Here is a 16919-nt window from a genome sequence, read left to right as displayed (position 1 = left end):
ATAATGCCACAAAATCTATTGTAGACACTCCAGACATGAAGTGCAGCAACTACTTATCTAACCGGAGAACATGGAAATAGCCACTGGCAATATCTGTGAACTGCGCAAATGCCTGTGTTATGTATCTTCACAAAGGTGCGATGTCAAGATTTGCGTTAATGAAGATCATATGAATGAACTTAATCAGACATCATGTGGAGAGGAGGTTCCAGATTCCAAACTTACGGGATGACCTCAGGAAAATTATTTCATGTATTTTGGGTGAAAAGCAAAGAGACGGGAATCCAGCAGGAAGAAAAATAAGCGACAAGCTAGAAAAGGGAGAAACTGTCGTTAATTTCCCCACACATTGAACAGAATGACTGCATACAAGTGTGTGAAATGTGATAAACCCAGTTGCTTGCAGTACTAAATGAAAATATGTAAAATGTGTGTAGAAAGTTTGTAATTTTTTTCCATTTCTTTGGATGTATATCAAGATATTTGAGAAAACACATGTCAAATTTAGAAACTATTTCATTTGAAACAATAATATTACACTTTGTGAATTTTGCAAAGGAATAATATACTTTATAAACTATTTTGTATAAAAACTAGTACTTCATTTTATAATTTTTTCGTACTGTATTGCAAACTGTGATTGAAAGACAATAAAAATATTAGTATTAATTTGTCAACAAACTATTTTCGATATTCAACAGTGGAAATTCTTTGAAAAATTTGGTCATCTTAGTCTCCCAGACGGATGTTACCGTAAACGCCAATTTTGCACATGTTACTAACTAAGGGTTAAAAACCTTTTACGGGACCCCAGTCGTCCAGGCTCGTACTCAGTGCTAAAGAGAGGCTGTCGATCATCGATGGTTTGTCTAAACCTTTCTGTGAATTCGTGAGATGTTCTTCGGGAGCTGGGACTCTCTTTTCCATTATCTTAAGATTCACGCACACTTCGAGTTATCGGTTGCGTCATTGTGGTCCAAAACCACTCGGAAGTGACGTCAAAATGACGTATACGCAAACGCGCTGCACCAGGGGGTGCTGGCTGCACACTTGTCGAGTGATCGAGATCTGTGGTCGAATCGAGTTAGCGGGAAAAGCGTCTGCTTTGTTCTTCACTGTAATACTGACCGTGTATCTTGAGTGGTTGTGTTTTCGCTATCGAGCAAAATGTCTCAGGTGTATGAAAACCTCTTTCGTGACGCTCTGAAAGATTTCAGTTTCGGAGGATGGCCTGATTTCAGGCTATTGTAATTCGTTGGAGGAGGTAATAATAATTTTATGTTAGAATTGGCTGGCAAAAATTTGCGCCTTAGAAAATAACTTTTTTTCTGCTGCCAGTTAAGATTTCATTTTAATATATTTTATATGTCGCTTTCCGCGATCTGATTCCAATTTTTAAGTGAGTTTTTTTATGTATTATGCAGTTTTTTCTTTGTTTTCGTTGTGAGGTGCTGCATTGTATTGTTACATTTCCTTTACTGTAACATATACACGTGGAATATTGTAATTAATGATCGGTGTTTAGGAAGTTAATGGCAACTTTGTTTCAAAATTCGCCGTTTGTGAGTTCGTCATCTATGTATTACAGTAAGAGAAACTGAACATTGCAGCAGCTCAAGCGCAAACGTCGTCTCGAGTAAATGGCATAATTTAGAAGACACACACATGAAAATGGGACTCAGGGCCTGGGAACAATCATGCAAAAGGAAAATAAAAAGCAGTATATTTGCAGCTAATGTCATTGCCAGAGCGTGGGCTCTGTATTTCACATAAATGTATCCTGCATTTTCCCAGGAATTTTACGTAGTTCTTTCTAATTGCACTATCAGCTCCAGTGCATAATTGCACAAATCCATTACTGCTGTTTTCTTTGTGCTGGCACTGAGCTGAATTTCATTGAGGTACTGAATTCAGAGATTAGCTAGAAAACTGTCTGTGCAGGGATATGGAGCTCTGTAATTCAAATGACTGTAAGATCCTTAGTTTCTCACCAAAGTTTCAGCAAGGTCAGTGACATCAACTATGAAACAACTTTTTTCATCAATAGCACTGTAATGAATGCCACTTTATGCAAATGTTGCAACATGACCACGTTTGGCCTCCCTACTGAATTCTGAGCAAAGGTGTATTGTTGATGGATGTTGAGTGAGAGCTTTTTGTTCAGGATACCATTGCTCAGTAATAACTGTCCGCTAAATTAATACATGTTACGATGTTTCAATTATTACCACTGCTTAGGTGGCTGCTTAAGTATATGTGTGGATAATGTTGGAACTCTATTGGGATTCCTGGATTATATTGGTAGACAGAGTCTGTCAGGATCTAAAATTTTCTCAGCACCACACTGAAATTTTGATGATAATGTAAGCTGTTTTAGTCTTTAGAAATACTCGTTGGTGAATATGGGTCCTCATAGGGTACAGAACGTTATGACACTTTGAAGCCCTCAAAGTAAAACTTCTCTTACAGGTGTTCTTTCACATCTACACGCTTCTTATTGCCCTGCTAGATTTTATTTTAATTTCTTCTATTGATCTGGCTTTTACTGGAGATAATGATGATGGGAGTGAGTTATTAAGTCATTTATTTATTTTTCTTAGTTTTTCGTCTCACAACATAGGACTTGGGATGAGGCAAAATGTCTTCTGGAGATATTATCTCAGTTCTTCTACTGGATAGTGTTGACTTCTCGAGGAGGAGAAATGTTGAGGTCTGCATCTATAACCTTGTCAGGAATACCAATAGTAGAAATAGATGGCAAATTATTTTTAAGTTTGGAGTGTATCAGTCAAATAAGCCTTAAAAGTGCTGTATTATTTCTGTTGGTGATAAGGAGGAATTCTGGCTAACCAGCCCAGATCGTGATTGATTTTGCTCTATTTGTCATTAGATAATTTCCTGTATCATACAATAAGATAATTTCCTGTATCATACAATAACTTAAGTAAGACTTCAAGACAAGAAGTCATAGCTTATGGCTTGTATGATGTGGCAGAGTATGCAAAATTATGCTGTTTTTTTTCATATGATGATTATGCAGAATCATAAGTTGTGGTCCTTGAGGGGAGTGTCTCATGTACGTAATGGAAGTTTCATGAATTCTGTGAGCAATTCGTCATACCATGCTCTCTTTCCCAGGTCTTTGTCACAGATTTCAATCCCTTTGCAAATTAATGTGCCAAGATGCTTGCAGATTTTGTGATTAAGCTTAATGGATGTTGTATTGAAGTAATGTAGTCAGAGGTCTTTCTTCCACTTTTGTTAAGAGTTTGACAGCCGAAAACTGATATTTTTCAATTGTAGGAGAGAAATCATTTTGTAATTTTTACAAAACTTTTTCATGGATGTAGTAACCAGTTTCAACTTTTGTACTGGATAGTTTTGATTGGTGATTGTCTTATTCTTAGTATATACAACCTGGAATTCATAGTATGCATAATTATAATGCTTAATAAAGCTTTTGTTGACATAAGGCAAGGCGTGCTTGAAATGAGGTTAACTGAAGCACTGATCAGTTAACCCCAAAACTAGGTCATTAAACTTCATGTGCACTTGGAAAATATTTTTCATCATCATAATCACAACTGAAAGAACATTTTATGATCACAATTTTAACTGAAGTCAACAGTAACATAATTTGTGGTCAGTGAATAACAATGGAATAAAAGAAAAAGAGCAAACAAATGAACTCCCAGTTTTGTTAACTCATCCATGATTATTAACATAACACTTACTTACCTTAGCTGTCAAAAACATCAGATGTGATGAAAGGCTGTGTACATTAAATAACTGAATCTTGTATAGCCTAAAATTTCCCTCTTCATTCATGTTTCCCAGTTAACCTTAAGTGTAGTTACCCTCAGTTTATGCTACTGGTCACTTTATTCTCAGGTGGAAACACTTCTCGATCAGCTGAAAACTGTGGGGTTTTCATACTGCGTGAGAAGTAGTCGTTTTAAAGAGCCTTCTTCAGATGTTATGAAAAGTGAACTGCTGCATTAATTACTTTCTGTGGTTTACCATTTTAGTTCATATATGTATACTTGAAGGAAGAACTTAGTTTGCTGGAATTAGGGATAGTATATATAGGCTACTTTAAATGGACATTTCTTTCTAAGCTGCACTAACAATTGATGGAATTGACTGTTTTTGTTATTGTTAATAGTTGTTGTGATATGCAAGGCAGAATTGTATTAATTATTTTCCTCTGTGTTGACTTGTTTGTCATTTATCCATTTTCACAGCCATACACTCAGTAATTTTTACACACTTGCATTTGATAATAGGCTGATTAAAATTATTAGTTGGTTGACAATTCCTGTCGGAGCTGGTTTCCTCCAGAGTGCTGAATGCGTCAGGTCCAAACTATCTCTGTTCGCCATTTCCTGACTGCCACAACAGCTGATCAATCCACTTCCATTTTATTGTCTGACTTCCTTTCTTGATGTGTTTGAACGCCATGCAATCATTTGCTGCCTTCAACAAGATTGGCCTTAAACAACATTTTCAGACAGTAGGCATAACTATGTATCCTTACAATATCTTTATGGTGCTAGAGCTAGCTTTCACATCGTAACATAATGTGAAAGGCTGATCTGGTTGAAGGTAGCACATGATCGTTGGGACCAAATAATCTTACATTAGTGTAATGTAGAGTGGTGGCATAGTGCAACGGATAAGAAACATTCCTGATCGATATAAAGTTGTGGATTTGAGTCTTGACAGATTTTCATATTTTTTATACCAAAATATTATCAAAATTACTTCATAATTTTTATTTAGTTAATAGGTTTGGATGCAGTTTTATTTCTAACACTCTGCTGTGTCATTTTCGACATTGTATTTACTTTTTAATTCCTTATATTTCTTTTTCATATCATTATTTCATTTGAAATCAGCTTGTCACCTATAACCTGTAACTGAATACAAACCAGGACTGCTCATTAGTTGGTAATTTGGCAGTCCATGCAGCTTGTGTGAGGACAGTTTCAGGTGCCATAATTAATGAAAGGAAGAAATTAGTTTGCTTTTAGCATTGAAATGCTGACAGCCATTTTCTAGGATATATTGCACATCATGTTATGGTTAGGTCATCAAATGAGTTTAAATTCTGGGCTATAAAATGTCGTATCTGCCACAGTTATGCCATTGGTCACTCCAAAACCAGTTGTCAGCAGAGCATGTCATATTCATGTTATTTCATAATGGCCACTTCCAACACTGCACAGAGTTACATGTATACGTCTCCCATCCTTTCATAATCCCAACCTGTGCTCTGCCTCTACTGAGCTAAACCTACTTTTTTTAACACGAAAATTAAATTGAACAGCATTTGCTGAGTGACCTGCTCTGTTTGTTGCCTATAATACAGCAGCAGCCGGCGTGCTAACACTTTAGCAACAAGTGACAGATGCCAACTAACAAATAATTTTAATGAATCTATACTGCTGTGTTCATGTTGAAATGGTTTCTATCGTTTTCGATAATTGTGGTGTTGATATGTAAAACAGTAGTCAGCTCATTGCACCTATTGACAGGCATGTTTAGCTTTATTGTCTTCCGAGTTAAGTTTATTTTTTGTAATTCCACATTTATAGTAATTACATTTTTCTACATAAGTGTTCTTCACATCTCCTTTGTTTACAAAGAATATTAATTCCACATTTATTGGAACCACAATAAAGCACTTCAGTTGCCCGAAATCAGTATGGTATCCTCATTGCACATGGCAGACAGTTCCATTTCTTTGCTAGATACAATAGGTGTGACATCCTGTAAAATTTTGCTCCAGTACTGTGTAAAGTAGATAGACAATCCGCTTCCATCAGTTCAGAACTTTGACAATACCTGTCAAATGAATGAAATGTTTTCTCACATTGTATTTAGTTAATTAACAATAACATATGTGAATTATTTAACAATAACAATGTTTTTTTGTCTGAGAGAAATATATTAACTGTTCCAGGTAAAACAAAGCATTTCTTCAAGCAAATGCAGGGACATGTCCCCATCCCCTTTTTTGGTTGTGCATTTGCAGTGGAGAGTGTGTGGTCGAGGCACTGTGTTTTGGGGCCAAAATACTATAAAAGTAAAGAGTCTAGTGTACCTGAGCACTTGGTAATATCATGCTGTGTTAAGATATGCTTACTTTCCATAAAACAAGTTCGTTACAGGGAAAGTTTATTAAATAAATTTTATAGTAGTTCTTTACCCTCTTTAGGAAGACCATGTGACTCCTCGTAAGAGATTGAGGATCATGGATACTAGAAAATCCAACTGCCCAGCAACTTTAAATATGAAGTGTATAAGGGTGTATCCTGATTACAGTATGCACTCAGCAACTGAACACAGGGATACCAAGGCAAAAGTAAGTATCCAGTTTGGGTTCTCCTTGGAGAAAATTTTACATGATCAGTTGACGGTATACTTTAAAATCTGTTGTTTTTAATGCTCTTAATTAAATAATTGATACATTTTTGTCTTACAGGTTCTTGCAAGTCTACAGAAAGATTTGGCATTGCCATGCCCGCCTAAGAGCTATCTACGTTATTGACTGCTTCCCCAGCAAGTGCGCACACACACATGCTACTGAAAGTGTTGAAGCAAGTGGGTACATACATCCTTCACTTGTAAAGGAAATCAAAAACTTAGTACTCAGTGGCATGACATCTCTCAAAGTCATTAAGTTGGCTCTAGACAGATTTGTTGAAATCAATTTCACTGGGACACACATACCAGGTCAAATGAATACTACCTTTTACCCCACAGAGAAAACTATTTACAGTCACATTTATCGGACCCTTTATGGTACAAATAAAGTATTGTTTGACGAGACTAGACTGCAGAATCAGGTTGATGAGTGGCACAAAGACTCGAGCAATCACATGATTTATTATAGACATTGTACGGGAGCCAATGGAGAAGTGAAACCATTACTTTTTTGCTATCAGAGCAGTTGGCAGAGAGATCTTTTGAAGAAGTATGGTGGTAGTTCTTTGTTAGATGCAACATACAAAACAACAACATATGATATTCCTTTATTTTTTATAGCTGTGAAGAGTAATGTGGGCTATTTGGTTGTTGGTTTTTTTTTTTTTTTTTTTTTTTTTTTTTTTTTTTTTTTTTTTTTCCATTCAGATTGAAAATGCAAGATCCATTCATGAAGCACTAGACATTTTCAAGGACTGGAACAAGGATTGGAATCCCCCTCTATTGGGTTACGGATTTCTCGGAGTCAGAGATAAATGCAATTGAGCAAGCATTCCCCCAGACAAAAGTTTACTTGTGCCTTTTCCATCGAAAACAGGCATGGGGAAGATGGTTGAAAAAAAAAGGATAATCTACGTGTACCAAATGACATGAAGACATTTCTGGATATGTGGCAAGAAATTTCAGAATCACCAACAGGGAGAGAATTTAGAGATCACATAGAAGAGTTGCGAACGCATGAGGTTTCTCGGAGAAACGAGCGTGCATGGCCATACTTTCAACAGCAATGGCTAACGGTATGTGAAAGATGGGTGAAAGCGTATGAGGACAAGGGCAGATTTCCAACTATTGACACTACAAATGGAGTTGAAGCCATGAACAAGATTGTAAAACATTTTTTCCTAAAACACAATTCAGACAGGACTTTAACTGGGGTTACTAAGGTTATAATAAACCAGTTTCTTCCAAGCCTAATTAGAGAGTACTGTCTGCAAAATTCTGCCATCAAAGCTTATAACAAAGATGTTCCACTGTTTTTGCATAAAAAAACAAACAAGTTTGTGAAACATGTCATGCAGTGATATGCATCAGCAAAAGTTGAGTTAACTGCAAGATCAGTGAGTAAGAGATCGGATGGTTCATTTTGTGTGGAGAGTGCAAAGTCCAAAAACTGTAATTATGTTGTAAACTTTGATATACCAGATTGCACATGTGAAGATTTTCGGAGATATAAATACCCATGCAAGCATTTCTGTGCAATCTTTATTTTTTACCCAGAGTGGGGTTTTGATAAAATGCCAGAAAGTTATAAGACTAGTCCATTAATCTGTCTTGATGAAATGTATGGGGTGGGCTTTAGAAGTGGCTCTTCAGTAATTTCATATGAAGGCAGTAGTAGTGACGAAGCTGTTGAGGAGGCAGTTCACAGCTGAGGAGGCTGTCGAGGTTGAGGAGGCTGTCAAGGCAGCAAATACAGATGGTGTTGTTCAAACCCAGAATATTCCTTTGCAGCAGTTTGAAGCAAGGGAGCTGTGTAAACAGATTTACAATCTCACATACAACTGCAGCAACAGCGAAACATTACAAAAAGTACTTGAGTCACTGAGCAACTGTGTGCAAGATTTGCAATTAGCAAATCCTGAAGTTGGTGGTCTCCCATTGGCAGTGCCATCAACTTCCAAACAATAGCGAAGAACGATGCCAAAAGCCTTACAAGATCTGTCTTAAACACATTATAACTTCGCATTTGAAGGGTAAGAAATGACGGTTTATTTGAATTTTAGATAGCTCTTTGTCTATGTAAAATACAAATAAGCTCCGTCATTTCTGATCCTCGAGATGGAATGCTGAGGTCTTTATGTTGGTCTCTGCTTTTAAACTTTGTTGCACATTTGAATTTCGAAGTAGCAGTAGATAAAATATTATAAAAAGGATAGTTGCTACATTTGTGTGTGTGTTTGTGAGTGAGCGAGTGTGCGCGCGCGCTTTTGAGAAGGCCCTTGTTGCCCGAAAGATAAGTCTGACAGTCTTTTTGTTGTTTCTTTCTGTGACTCAGCATCTTCACCATTTGGTGAGCAGCAACAACTATCCTTTTCATAATATTGTTACATTCCATCCTGGATTTTTCGTTGTTCATCAGAGAAAAGATTTTTCTGAGGAATTAAACTAGATGGTAGTGTAGAACTTGCAAACTTTTTAAAATATGAAGTAAAAGATTTTAACTTTAAATTAGGTTAATTCAAATATGGGACAATGTTGAGAATTGAAAAGGTGGAAAAAATAAATAAGATATATCTTAGTGGCATTGAGATGTCGTATGACTGATAGAGGAAAGATTTTGCATTTCTTTTTCCAAGTAAGAATGCACTTGCTCTCACTTGCTTCAATACATGTCTAGTGATTCACGTGAAACAGAGAAAAAGATAGACTGCCCTGTTAATGAACATGAGATTGCCCAGTATCACTCTGACAGAAGAGTATGGTGTTTCCTTGATATGGTATCTGGTCAGCAATGTCATTGGGACCAAATGAAGTAAGTATTGACTTTTTTTATTTGCTTTGGAAGCTTAATGTGTATCAGTTACCTACATATTGGATATCTACCACCTTGGTTCTAATGTTCTTAATAACTTTGCAGAGTTACTGCAGATACCACACAGAAGCAATTACTGTTACTGGAATACCAGTAATGTTTATTAAATTCAGTTGTAAAGCAGTTCTGGGCATTGCAGCTGGTGAGCAATGTCATTGGGCACCAAAAGAAGTGAGTACTAAATTTTGGAATTGTGCCTTGAAAACATGTGTATCAGTTGTCTTCATGTTGCATAACTCAATTACTTGTTGTTAATTTATTTGTTAGGTTCAGTTATGATGGATTTCTGGCCTTCAGTCCATGGGAAAATTCACACCAGATTGCATCAAGACTGTTATATTCCAAGGATATCTTGGAAGATTGATAGTATTCCTGAACGAAAACGATCCATATAGTATTTCACGTGTGTATCAAACTGCCATTTGTTGTGGCACATAAATGTTTGCAACTTGATTGTAATTTTTGAACAGTTTCTCAACAATCCAAGAATTTCTTGTAATGAGAAGTAGACATTGTTGCTTGGGTAAAGGAAATACAAATCACGGTCAATATAACTACCTTATTAACTTTCCACAGAGAAATATTTTTCACTACTGCTACTTAAAAATTCAAATGTGTGACAAAGTTTGCTTACAGAACTTGGCATAAATATCTCCCTTATTTGTATTTTTTAGGTAGCTCTTATTGTTTGATCCTTCAAATGGAATGCTATGACCTCCATGTGATCTATTCCTTAGTAGTTAATTATCCATTAAGGCACAAATATATGAACATTACAATGAGAGGGGTCTTTATGCCAGGCCCTGTAAAAGTAATGGCATCTTACTTAATATTATTGTTGGGAATTTGATGGCACAGCTGTGGGGAGACCACAAATTTCAGGGTTTGCTAACTGCAAATCTGGCACACAGTTGCTGAGTGATTCAAGTACTTTTCATAATGTTTCACTGTTGATACAGTTGTATGTGAGATTATAAACCTGTTTGAACAACACCTTCACTTCAAATTGCTGCAAAGAAATGGTTACGGTATCGGTGTGATGCTCTATATGTGTTTCCTCAACTGTGTCCTCATTGCTACTGTCTTCATGTGAAATTACTGCGGACACACTTCTGAAACCAAACCTGTACATCTTGTGAAGACAGATTAATGGGCTATTCCTGCAGCTTTCTGGTATTTTATCAAAACCCCACTCTGGATAGAAAATAAAGATTGCACAGAAATGCTTGCATGGGTATTTATATATCTCAAAATCTTCACATGCGCAGTTTGGTAGAGCAAAGCTTACAACATAATTAGTCTTTGAACATTGTACTCTCCATACAAAACATTGTCCAAGTTCACATTCACTAGTCTTGCAGTTAATTCAACTTTCCCTGGTGCATATCACTGCATGACATGTTTCACAAACTTGCTTTTTTTTTTTAAAAAAAAAATGAAAAAACAGTGGAACATGTCTTATGATTTGATGGCAGAATTCTGCAGACAGTACTTTCTAATTAGGCTTGGAAGAAATTGATTTCTTATATCCCTAGTAGCCCCATTGAAGGTCCCATCTTTGTTCCATTTTAGGAAAAAAAATGTTTACAATCTTGTTCATGGCGTCAACTCCACTTGTAATGTCAATGGTATCAAAATTGCCCTTGTCCTCATAAGCTTCCACCCACTTTTCATGTATCAATAGCCACTGCTGTTAAACGTACGGTGATGCATATTCGTTTCTCTGAGAAGCCTCACTATCTCTTCTGTATGATCTGTAAATTCTCTGTTGGTGATTCTGAAATTTCTTGCCACATGCCCAGAAATCTCTTCATGTCATTTGGTATTTATACAACCATCTTCCTCAAACCTGTTTGACTGAAAGGGCACAAGTAAACTTTTGTCTGAGGATATGCTTGATCAGTTGCGTTTGTCTCAGATTATAAGAAATCAGTAACCCAGTAGGTGGGATTCCAATCCTTGAAAATGGCTAGTGCTTCATGAATGGATCTCGCATTTTCAACTTGAATGAAAAAGAAAACCAAATAATCCACATTACTCTTTACAGCTATAAAAAAATAAAGGCATATCATGTGTTGTTGTTTTGTATGTTGCATATAACAACTATCCCTGTACTTCTTCAAAAAGATCTCTTTGCTAACAGCTGTGACAGAAAAAAGTGATGGTTTCACTCCTCCATTGGCACCTATACCATGTTCGTAATAAATCATGTGATTGCTTTATTCCTTGTGCCACTCGTCAGCATGATTCTGCAATCTAGTCTCTTCAAACAATGCTTTATTTGTACATTACAAGGTCCAATATGTGTGAATATAATTTTTTTCAGTGGGGTAAAATGTAGTATTCATTAGACCTGGTATGTGTGTCCCAGTGAAATTATCAATAAATGTATCTAGAGCCAAATTATTGGCTGTATGATGTCATTCCATTGTGCACCTGAATTTGTATTTCCTTTACAAGGTATTGTTAGCATGTGTGTGTGCTGATTTGCTGGAGAAGCAGAGAGATAGTGTTTCAGCTATCTTTGAGACAGTTAAAGGAGGTGCTCTAGAAATGAGTGTCCTGATTGATATGAAAAACAGTTTTCAAATTTTCTGTACAAACTATAAACAGTTCCTCAGTTGGTGATTGTGGAAGAGATTGCCATAGCCACAGTATTGATCCACTGTCAGGTGGTAAACCTAGGATTTCCTTCCAGTATGAGCCAAGTGAAGTAAAATTGTGGTTGGAGAAATGTTTTATATTCTTAAACTGAGTATTTGTAACCCATTATGGTGGATTGCAGTTCATGTGTCAACACTTAAAAATGTTTAGTTCTTCACTGATGACACTTGATACAATTTCAATTTTTAAGGCTATTCTGTGTCAAGTTAAATTTTGAATTATCCATTTAAGCTTATTTTTTGCTGTGTGGCAGATGGATTTATGTTCATGTAATATTTTTAATGTTGATTGTAGTAAGGTGTAATAATATGTAAATGCCCAATAAAATAGATTGATATTTATATTTTTTGTTTCTGTATAATAATTCTGTAGCTTGGTGACCTGAGTTGTGTGTGTGTGTGTAAGTGTAAGATATTATCATTTCATGGGAAATGTGGCAATAACAGATCAGAAATTGTGTGCAGAATATACCTAATTATCAACACCTGTAAGCAGCTAAAGATCTGGATTTCATTATAATTTCATTCTTAGAGAGCTGCAAGATCACCAATGGTATCTGTACAGATACCAGCTTCATATAAAGTAGTAAGGTTTTTACTGACTATTATTCACCAAAGCCGACAAAACAGGCTGCATTCAGTAGTAGTACTACATAACGGTGATACTTCAGTACAACTTTGAACCCTTTAAGTGGTTTAGATCAGCAGGAGCAAAGTATATTCTTCAAGGTATGTTTCACATGCAACTAAGAAACCTTTGCCTTGAATGTCATGTGATTTTGCACTCTGCTGCTAAGTTTTCCTTTTAGATTTATTAAATTTCTTAAAGAGGCTTCTGTTACAAACACTAGCAATCCACATAGGTAACGTGTGACTGATATTCCTTATGTATCACAACCTTATTTCAGTTTCACTCTGTTGTTGCTGGTAACTGTTGTGATGGAAGAGTTGATTTGTGCCACATTAAGGAAGATTAAGAAAAAAGTCATTTACAAACTCGTGAAAAAGAGGCAGGGTTCCCCAAAAGTATAAAGGTTGCCATAAGCAGTCACTTTTGTTGGATTAAGTTATTTCCATATCCTTTCTGGATATTTCAGCCAGCTGCATCCTATTGTAGAGATAGACTAACCAAAAACCTTAGTGTTATATGAACAGAGCAGAAAAAACTTTATTAAATACACAAAGGACTGGTAACTACCTTCATGTATGGACCACTTTCCAAAAAATACACTGTGTCAAGGCATTCAGATTGTACATATTCTTTCTGAATATTTTTATTGTAGCAGGAAGAATGGGGATTGTTTAACTTACCTTTAACCTAAGGTACATTAGATTGTGTATAAAATTCATCAAAAGAGTAAATACGGGCTCTTACTTAAACTGTTTACTATAACAAGAGAAATTAGAGTACAATATTATAAGAGACAGATGAAGACTAGGTGGGAGATAGACTAAGAGAATAATTTCACATGGTGATGAAAGACCTGCACCCAAACAAGGCACCTGGAGTAGACATTCCCTCACATTTGTGGAGATCCTTCAGACAGACAGCCAAGTCGAACTATTTCATGTGGTATGCAAGAGAAGAGACAAGTGAAAAACCTTCAAGTTTCAGAAGGAAGTAATAATTCCTATTCAAAGAAAACCAGGCACTGAAAGTTGGAAATATTACAGAACTATCAGTGTGGCAAGTCATGGTTGTAGTTTGACACAAATTAAGTAAAGAATAGTGGACAAACTGGTAGGTGCCAACTGACCTCAGGAAACATTACTTTGGTATCTGGGAGAAAAATAGCAACACATGAGGCAGTATTGGTCCTATGAAAAATCTTACAAGAGGATATAGAGAAAGCTTTTGACACTGTTGGCTGGACTATACACTAGGAAATTCCGAAGGTAGCAAGGATAAAATACAAAGACTAAAATTTGCACACTGATGTAACAGTATGTGTAAAGACATGAAAAGTGTGCAGTCCTTGGGAAGGGAGTGAGACCGGGAGTGAAGTATTGTAGAAGGTGAAACCACGACTTGCAGAGGTATGTTTAAAGGGGTGTTGTTCCTGTTGCAGAGGAATTAATTTAGTGTACAATCCTTACTGTGATTTGTATTACCAATGTTTTGAGGGGAATGGAAATATTAAAGTAACGGTATACAAATTCAACAAAGGTTTTTTAACTAATGAGTATCATCTTCAAGCTCTGATTCAACATGCATTTAAAATGCTTGGCTGTATATCATGGCACTGTCTGTAGCTCTTGCCAGTTCATTACACACAATTCGAAGATTCAACAGTGGAACGAAAGACCTGACATAAAAGTAGTGTTCATTGAGCGATTGGATATGACAATTATTCTATCCTGACATTATTTTACATATAAATTATAGCCATACGAGTTGATTATCAATTGAATTGGGTGTACACAAGTATGATCAACATAATAAACCCATAATAAATATCACTGGTATCTTTAAGTACTCATCTTAGCAACTGAAACGGCTACACATCTATGCTGATAACTGAAGCCATGTGTAACATCCTCAGATGTATTTTACTACATTGGATTCAGTTCTCATTCTATAGACCCAAAAGTGAGATGGGTTTCTTGGATATGGAATATGTCAAAGTACAACATAAAAAACAAAGACCATCTGAATATAACACTTCCCTGATCACATGTCAGGATACTTTAAAGATATGTGAATACATAACAGATAAACTGGGACTGCCAACGTTTACAGAATTAATACACTCAGAATGAAACAGTTATGCACTTTTAACAAATTTATCATACACACAACACCTAATCTTAACTGTTGTAAAACCAAATCTAAGACATTTTTACTTAAGCTGGTCTAACAGTCCCTGTTAAGATATTCATTTATAGAGGAGCTGCCTGCCTAAAAATCTTTCAAACTCTGTTTAAACTGTGCTGTTTCTGAAACAAACTTTTTAATGGTAGCTGGCAATTTATTGAAAATGTGTGTTCCCGTAAACTGGACTCCTCTTTGGACCAAGGAAAGGATAAATATACTGAAGCATTGGTTAGAATACCCACTTCCTTGCTCAGATTTGTACATGATTATATGGAATTTACAACACAATTGAGTCTTATTACATGCTTCTGCAGTCTAAAAACTTTTGCTCGGTTTGACGAGGTACCTCAAAATATGAAAGCAAATGAAGTAAGCAAGTTTTTTTTCTCATGTGCCAACAAAACAAACTTAGCATCTGGCAATTTAACAGATGAGGTCATTACTGTAGACAGGAATAAACAACAGATTCAAGATGGAACCTTGAGGAGCACCACATGTAATTACTTCCCAATCAGACGAAGACTATTTGCTTACTCTGCATGTATTTGCAGTGACATCCTTGTTTCCTTTTAGTTAGGTCAGACTCTAACCATTTTGCAGCACTGCCAGTGACATCACAATATTCTAATTCTCTTGAGAGAAAGCTGATTCATAGTCAAGGGCTTTTGACAGGTCACTGAGAATGCCAGTAGCCTCTAACTTGTTTTCTTATGAATTATTCCCACTGTATGTGCAAATACCCTTCTCTATATCAGTAAGCATAAGGAACCCAAACTGTGACTTGGATGATATATTGTTTGCAGTCGGATGCTTAAGAAGATGCTTAGACACAACCTTTTCAAATATTTTTGAAGACGCCAGCAAAAGTGAAAATGATCAATAATTTGATAGTATCTCTTTAACGCTCTTCTTGTACAGAGGCTTAACTTAGGCATATTTTAGCCAGCCTGGAAATGTTCCACTGATAAGAGATTGATTACACAAATAATTTGAGGTACAACTCAACTCACATGAATACACTTTGAAAAACTTCACTAGAATACTTTAAGGATTTTATGATGGATGCTGCTACTTAGGGAGAAGTGAGTGTCATTTCCATTTTACTGAAGTTATTTGTAGGGAGTGGTCTCAGATGTTCAATTGCACTGTTAACTGAACCTGATAACTTGAAGCTGTCAGTAACAGATACAAAGTACTGCACCTATTTAAGAAGTTTGCAACACTACATGCATTTGTTACCAATGTCTCATTTACTTTAATTTGAAGTGTTACTGGAATTTTCAAAATCTGTATGTATCACAGCATCAACAACAAGTTTAAATAACACATGGCTTTATCTCAATAGGAAGTCAGACTGCTACTTAATTTACAGATGGCAGCAGAAATGATTTTCTTTCAGTGTTATCTGTAAGGCAAACAGTAGCCTGTCTTCCTAATCACAGTTAATGTAACATAGCTGTTACTGTAGTCTCTTTAAATTTGGTCGTCTTGTCAGACTGTAGTGTATCAGATTATCTTATCATTATTTACAGGATACCAGATGCATTAGTAAAACAAGTGTTTTCTGGAGACAATTTCTTAATTAAAACTGTGTAGCACAATAAATACCTTACATCTCTCAGTATTTGAACATCTGAATCAAATCTACAGTTACTCTGCATTATGTGGTGCAAAATGTAAATGTACTGTGATACTGGAGGGGTGCAGAACTAATTTTTATATGCTCTCACAGTAAGAATGGTTACAAGAATGCTTTATGGAAAGCTTCATAGCGTTCTGTTGTTTGTAAATTTTTAGTAAAATTTTCCAAAACTGAAGTCACAGCCACATGAGAAGAAAGTCCACATGACCTGGATTCATATACAAAATGAAATATTTCATTCAGCTATGAATTGTGCATAGTTAAATTGCCAGGAAAGTGGAAATAATGTGAAAGGTTTAAGACAACACTCTTTGTAACACAGCCTGTCATTTACTCTTCTTTCTTGCTGAGTGAGCTATGCACCCCATAGCAAACTGCCTTGTTTCTTATGCAGTCAAGTTATTTACCCATTCTTCTTAAATCATATATAGTTTTTGTGTGACACTGCATGGCACAACACACAAGTATTCTTACTAATTTAACTGTGTAATAATGAAC

At 36.0% G+C, this 16919-nt stretch overlaps 1 protein-coding gene and 1 long non-coding RNA gene across 2 annotated transcripts; both read left to right on the top strand.

Annotated features, from left to right (window-relative positions):
• The first annotated feature begins 1123 nt into the window (after window positions 1–1123).
• Window positions 1124–6553, top strand: LOC126235118 (uncharacterized). Its single transcript, XM_049943852.1, has 5 exons — window positions 1124–1264; window positions 3892–3985; window positions 5966–6117; window positions 6221–6367; window positions 6488–6553. The coding sequence occupies exons 2-5, from the start codon at window positions 3979–3981 to the stop codon at window positions 6551–6553; spliced, it is 372 nt and encodes a 123-aa protein (XP_049799809.1). The 5' UTR covers window positions 1124–1264; window positions 3892–3978.
• A 2490-nt stretch (window positions 6554–9043) lies between these two features.
• On the top strand, window positions 9044–9685 carry LOC126234463 (uncharacterized). Its single transcript, XR_007544731.1, has 3 exons — window positions 9044–9241; window positions 9347–9472; window positions 9569–9685. It is a non-coding gene; the product is annotated as an uncharacterized LOC126234463 (long non-coding RNA).
• The last annotated feature ends 7234 nt before the right edge of the window (window positions 9686–16919 follow it).

Source organism: Schistocerca nitens, chromosome 2, assembly GCF_023898315.1.
Source record: "Schistocerca nitens isolate TAMUIC-IGC-003100 chromosome 2, iqSchNite1.1, whole genome shotgun sequence".
NCBI classification, from domain to species: domain Eukaryota; kingdom Metazoa; phylum Arthropoda; class Insecta; order Orthoptera; family Acrididae; genus Schistocerca; species Schistocerca nitens.
Note: the sequence above shows the minus strand (reverse complement) of the source record. Positions and strands in the feature narration are given on the sequence as shown.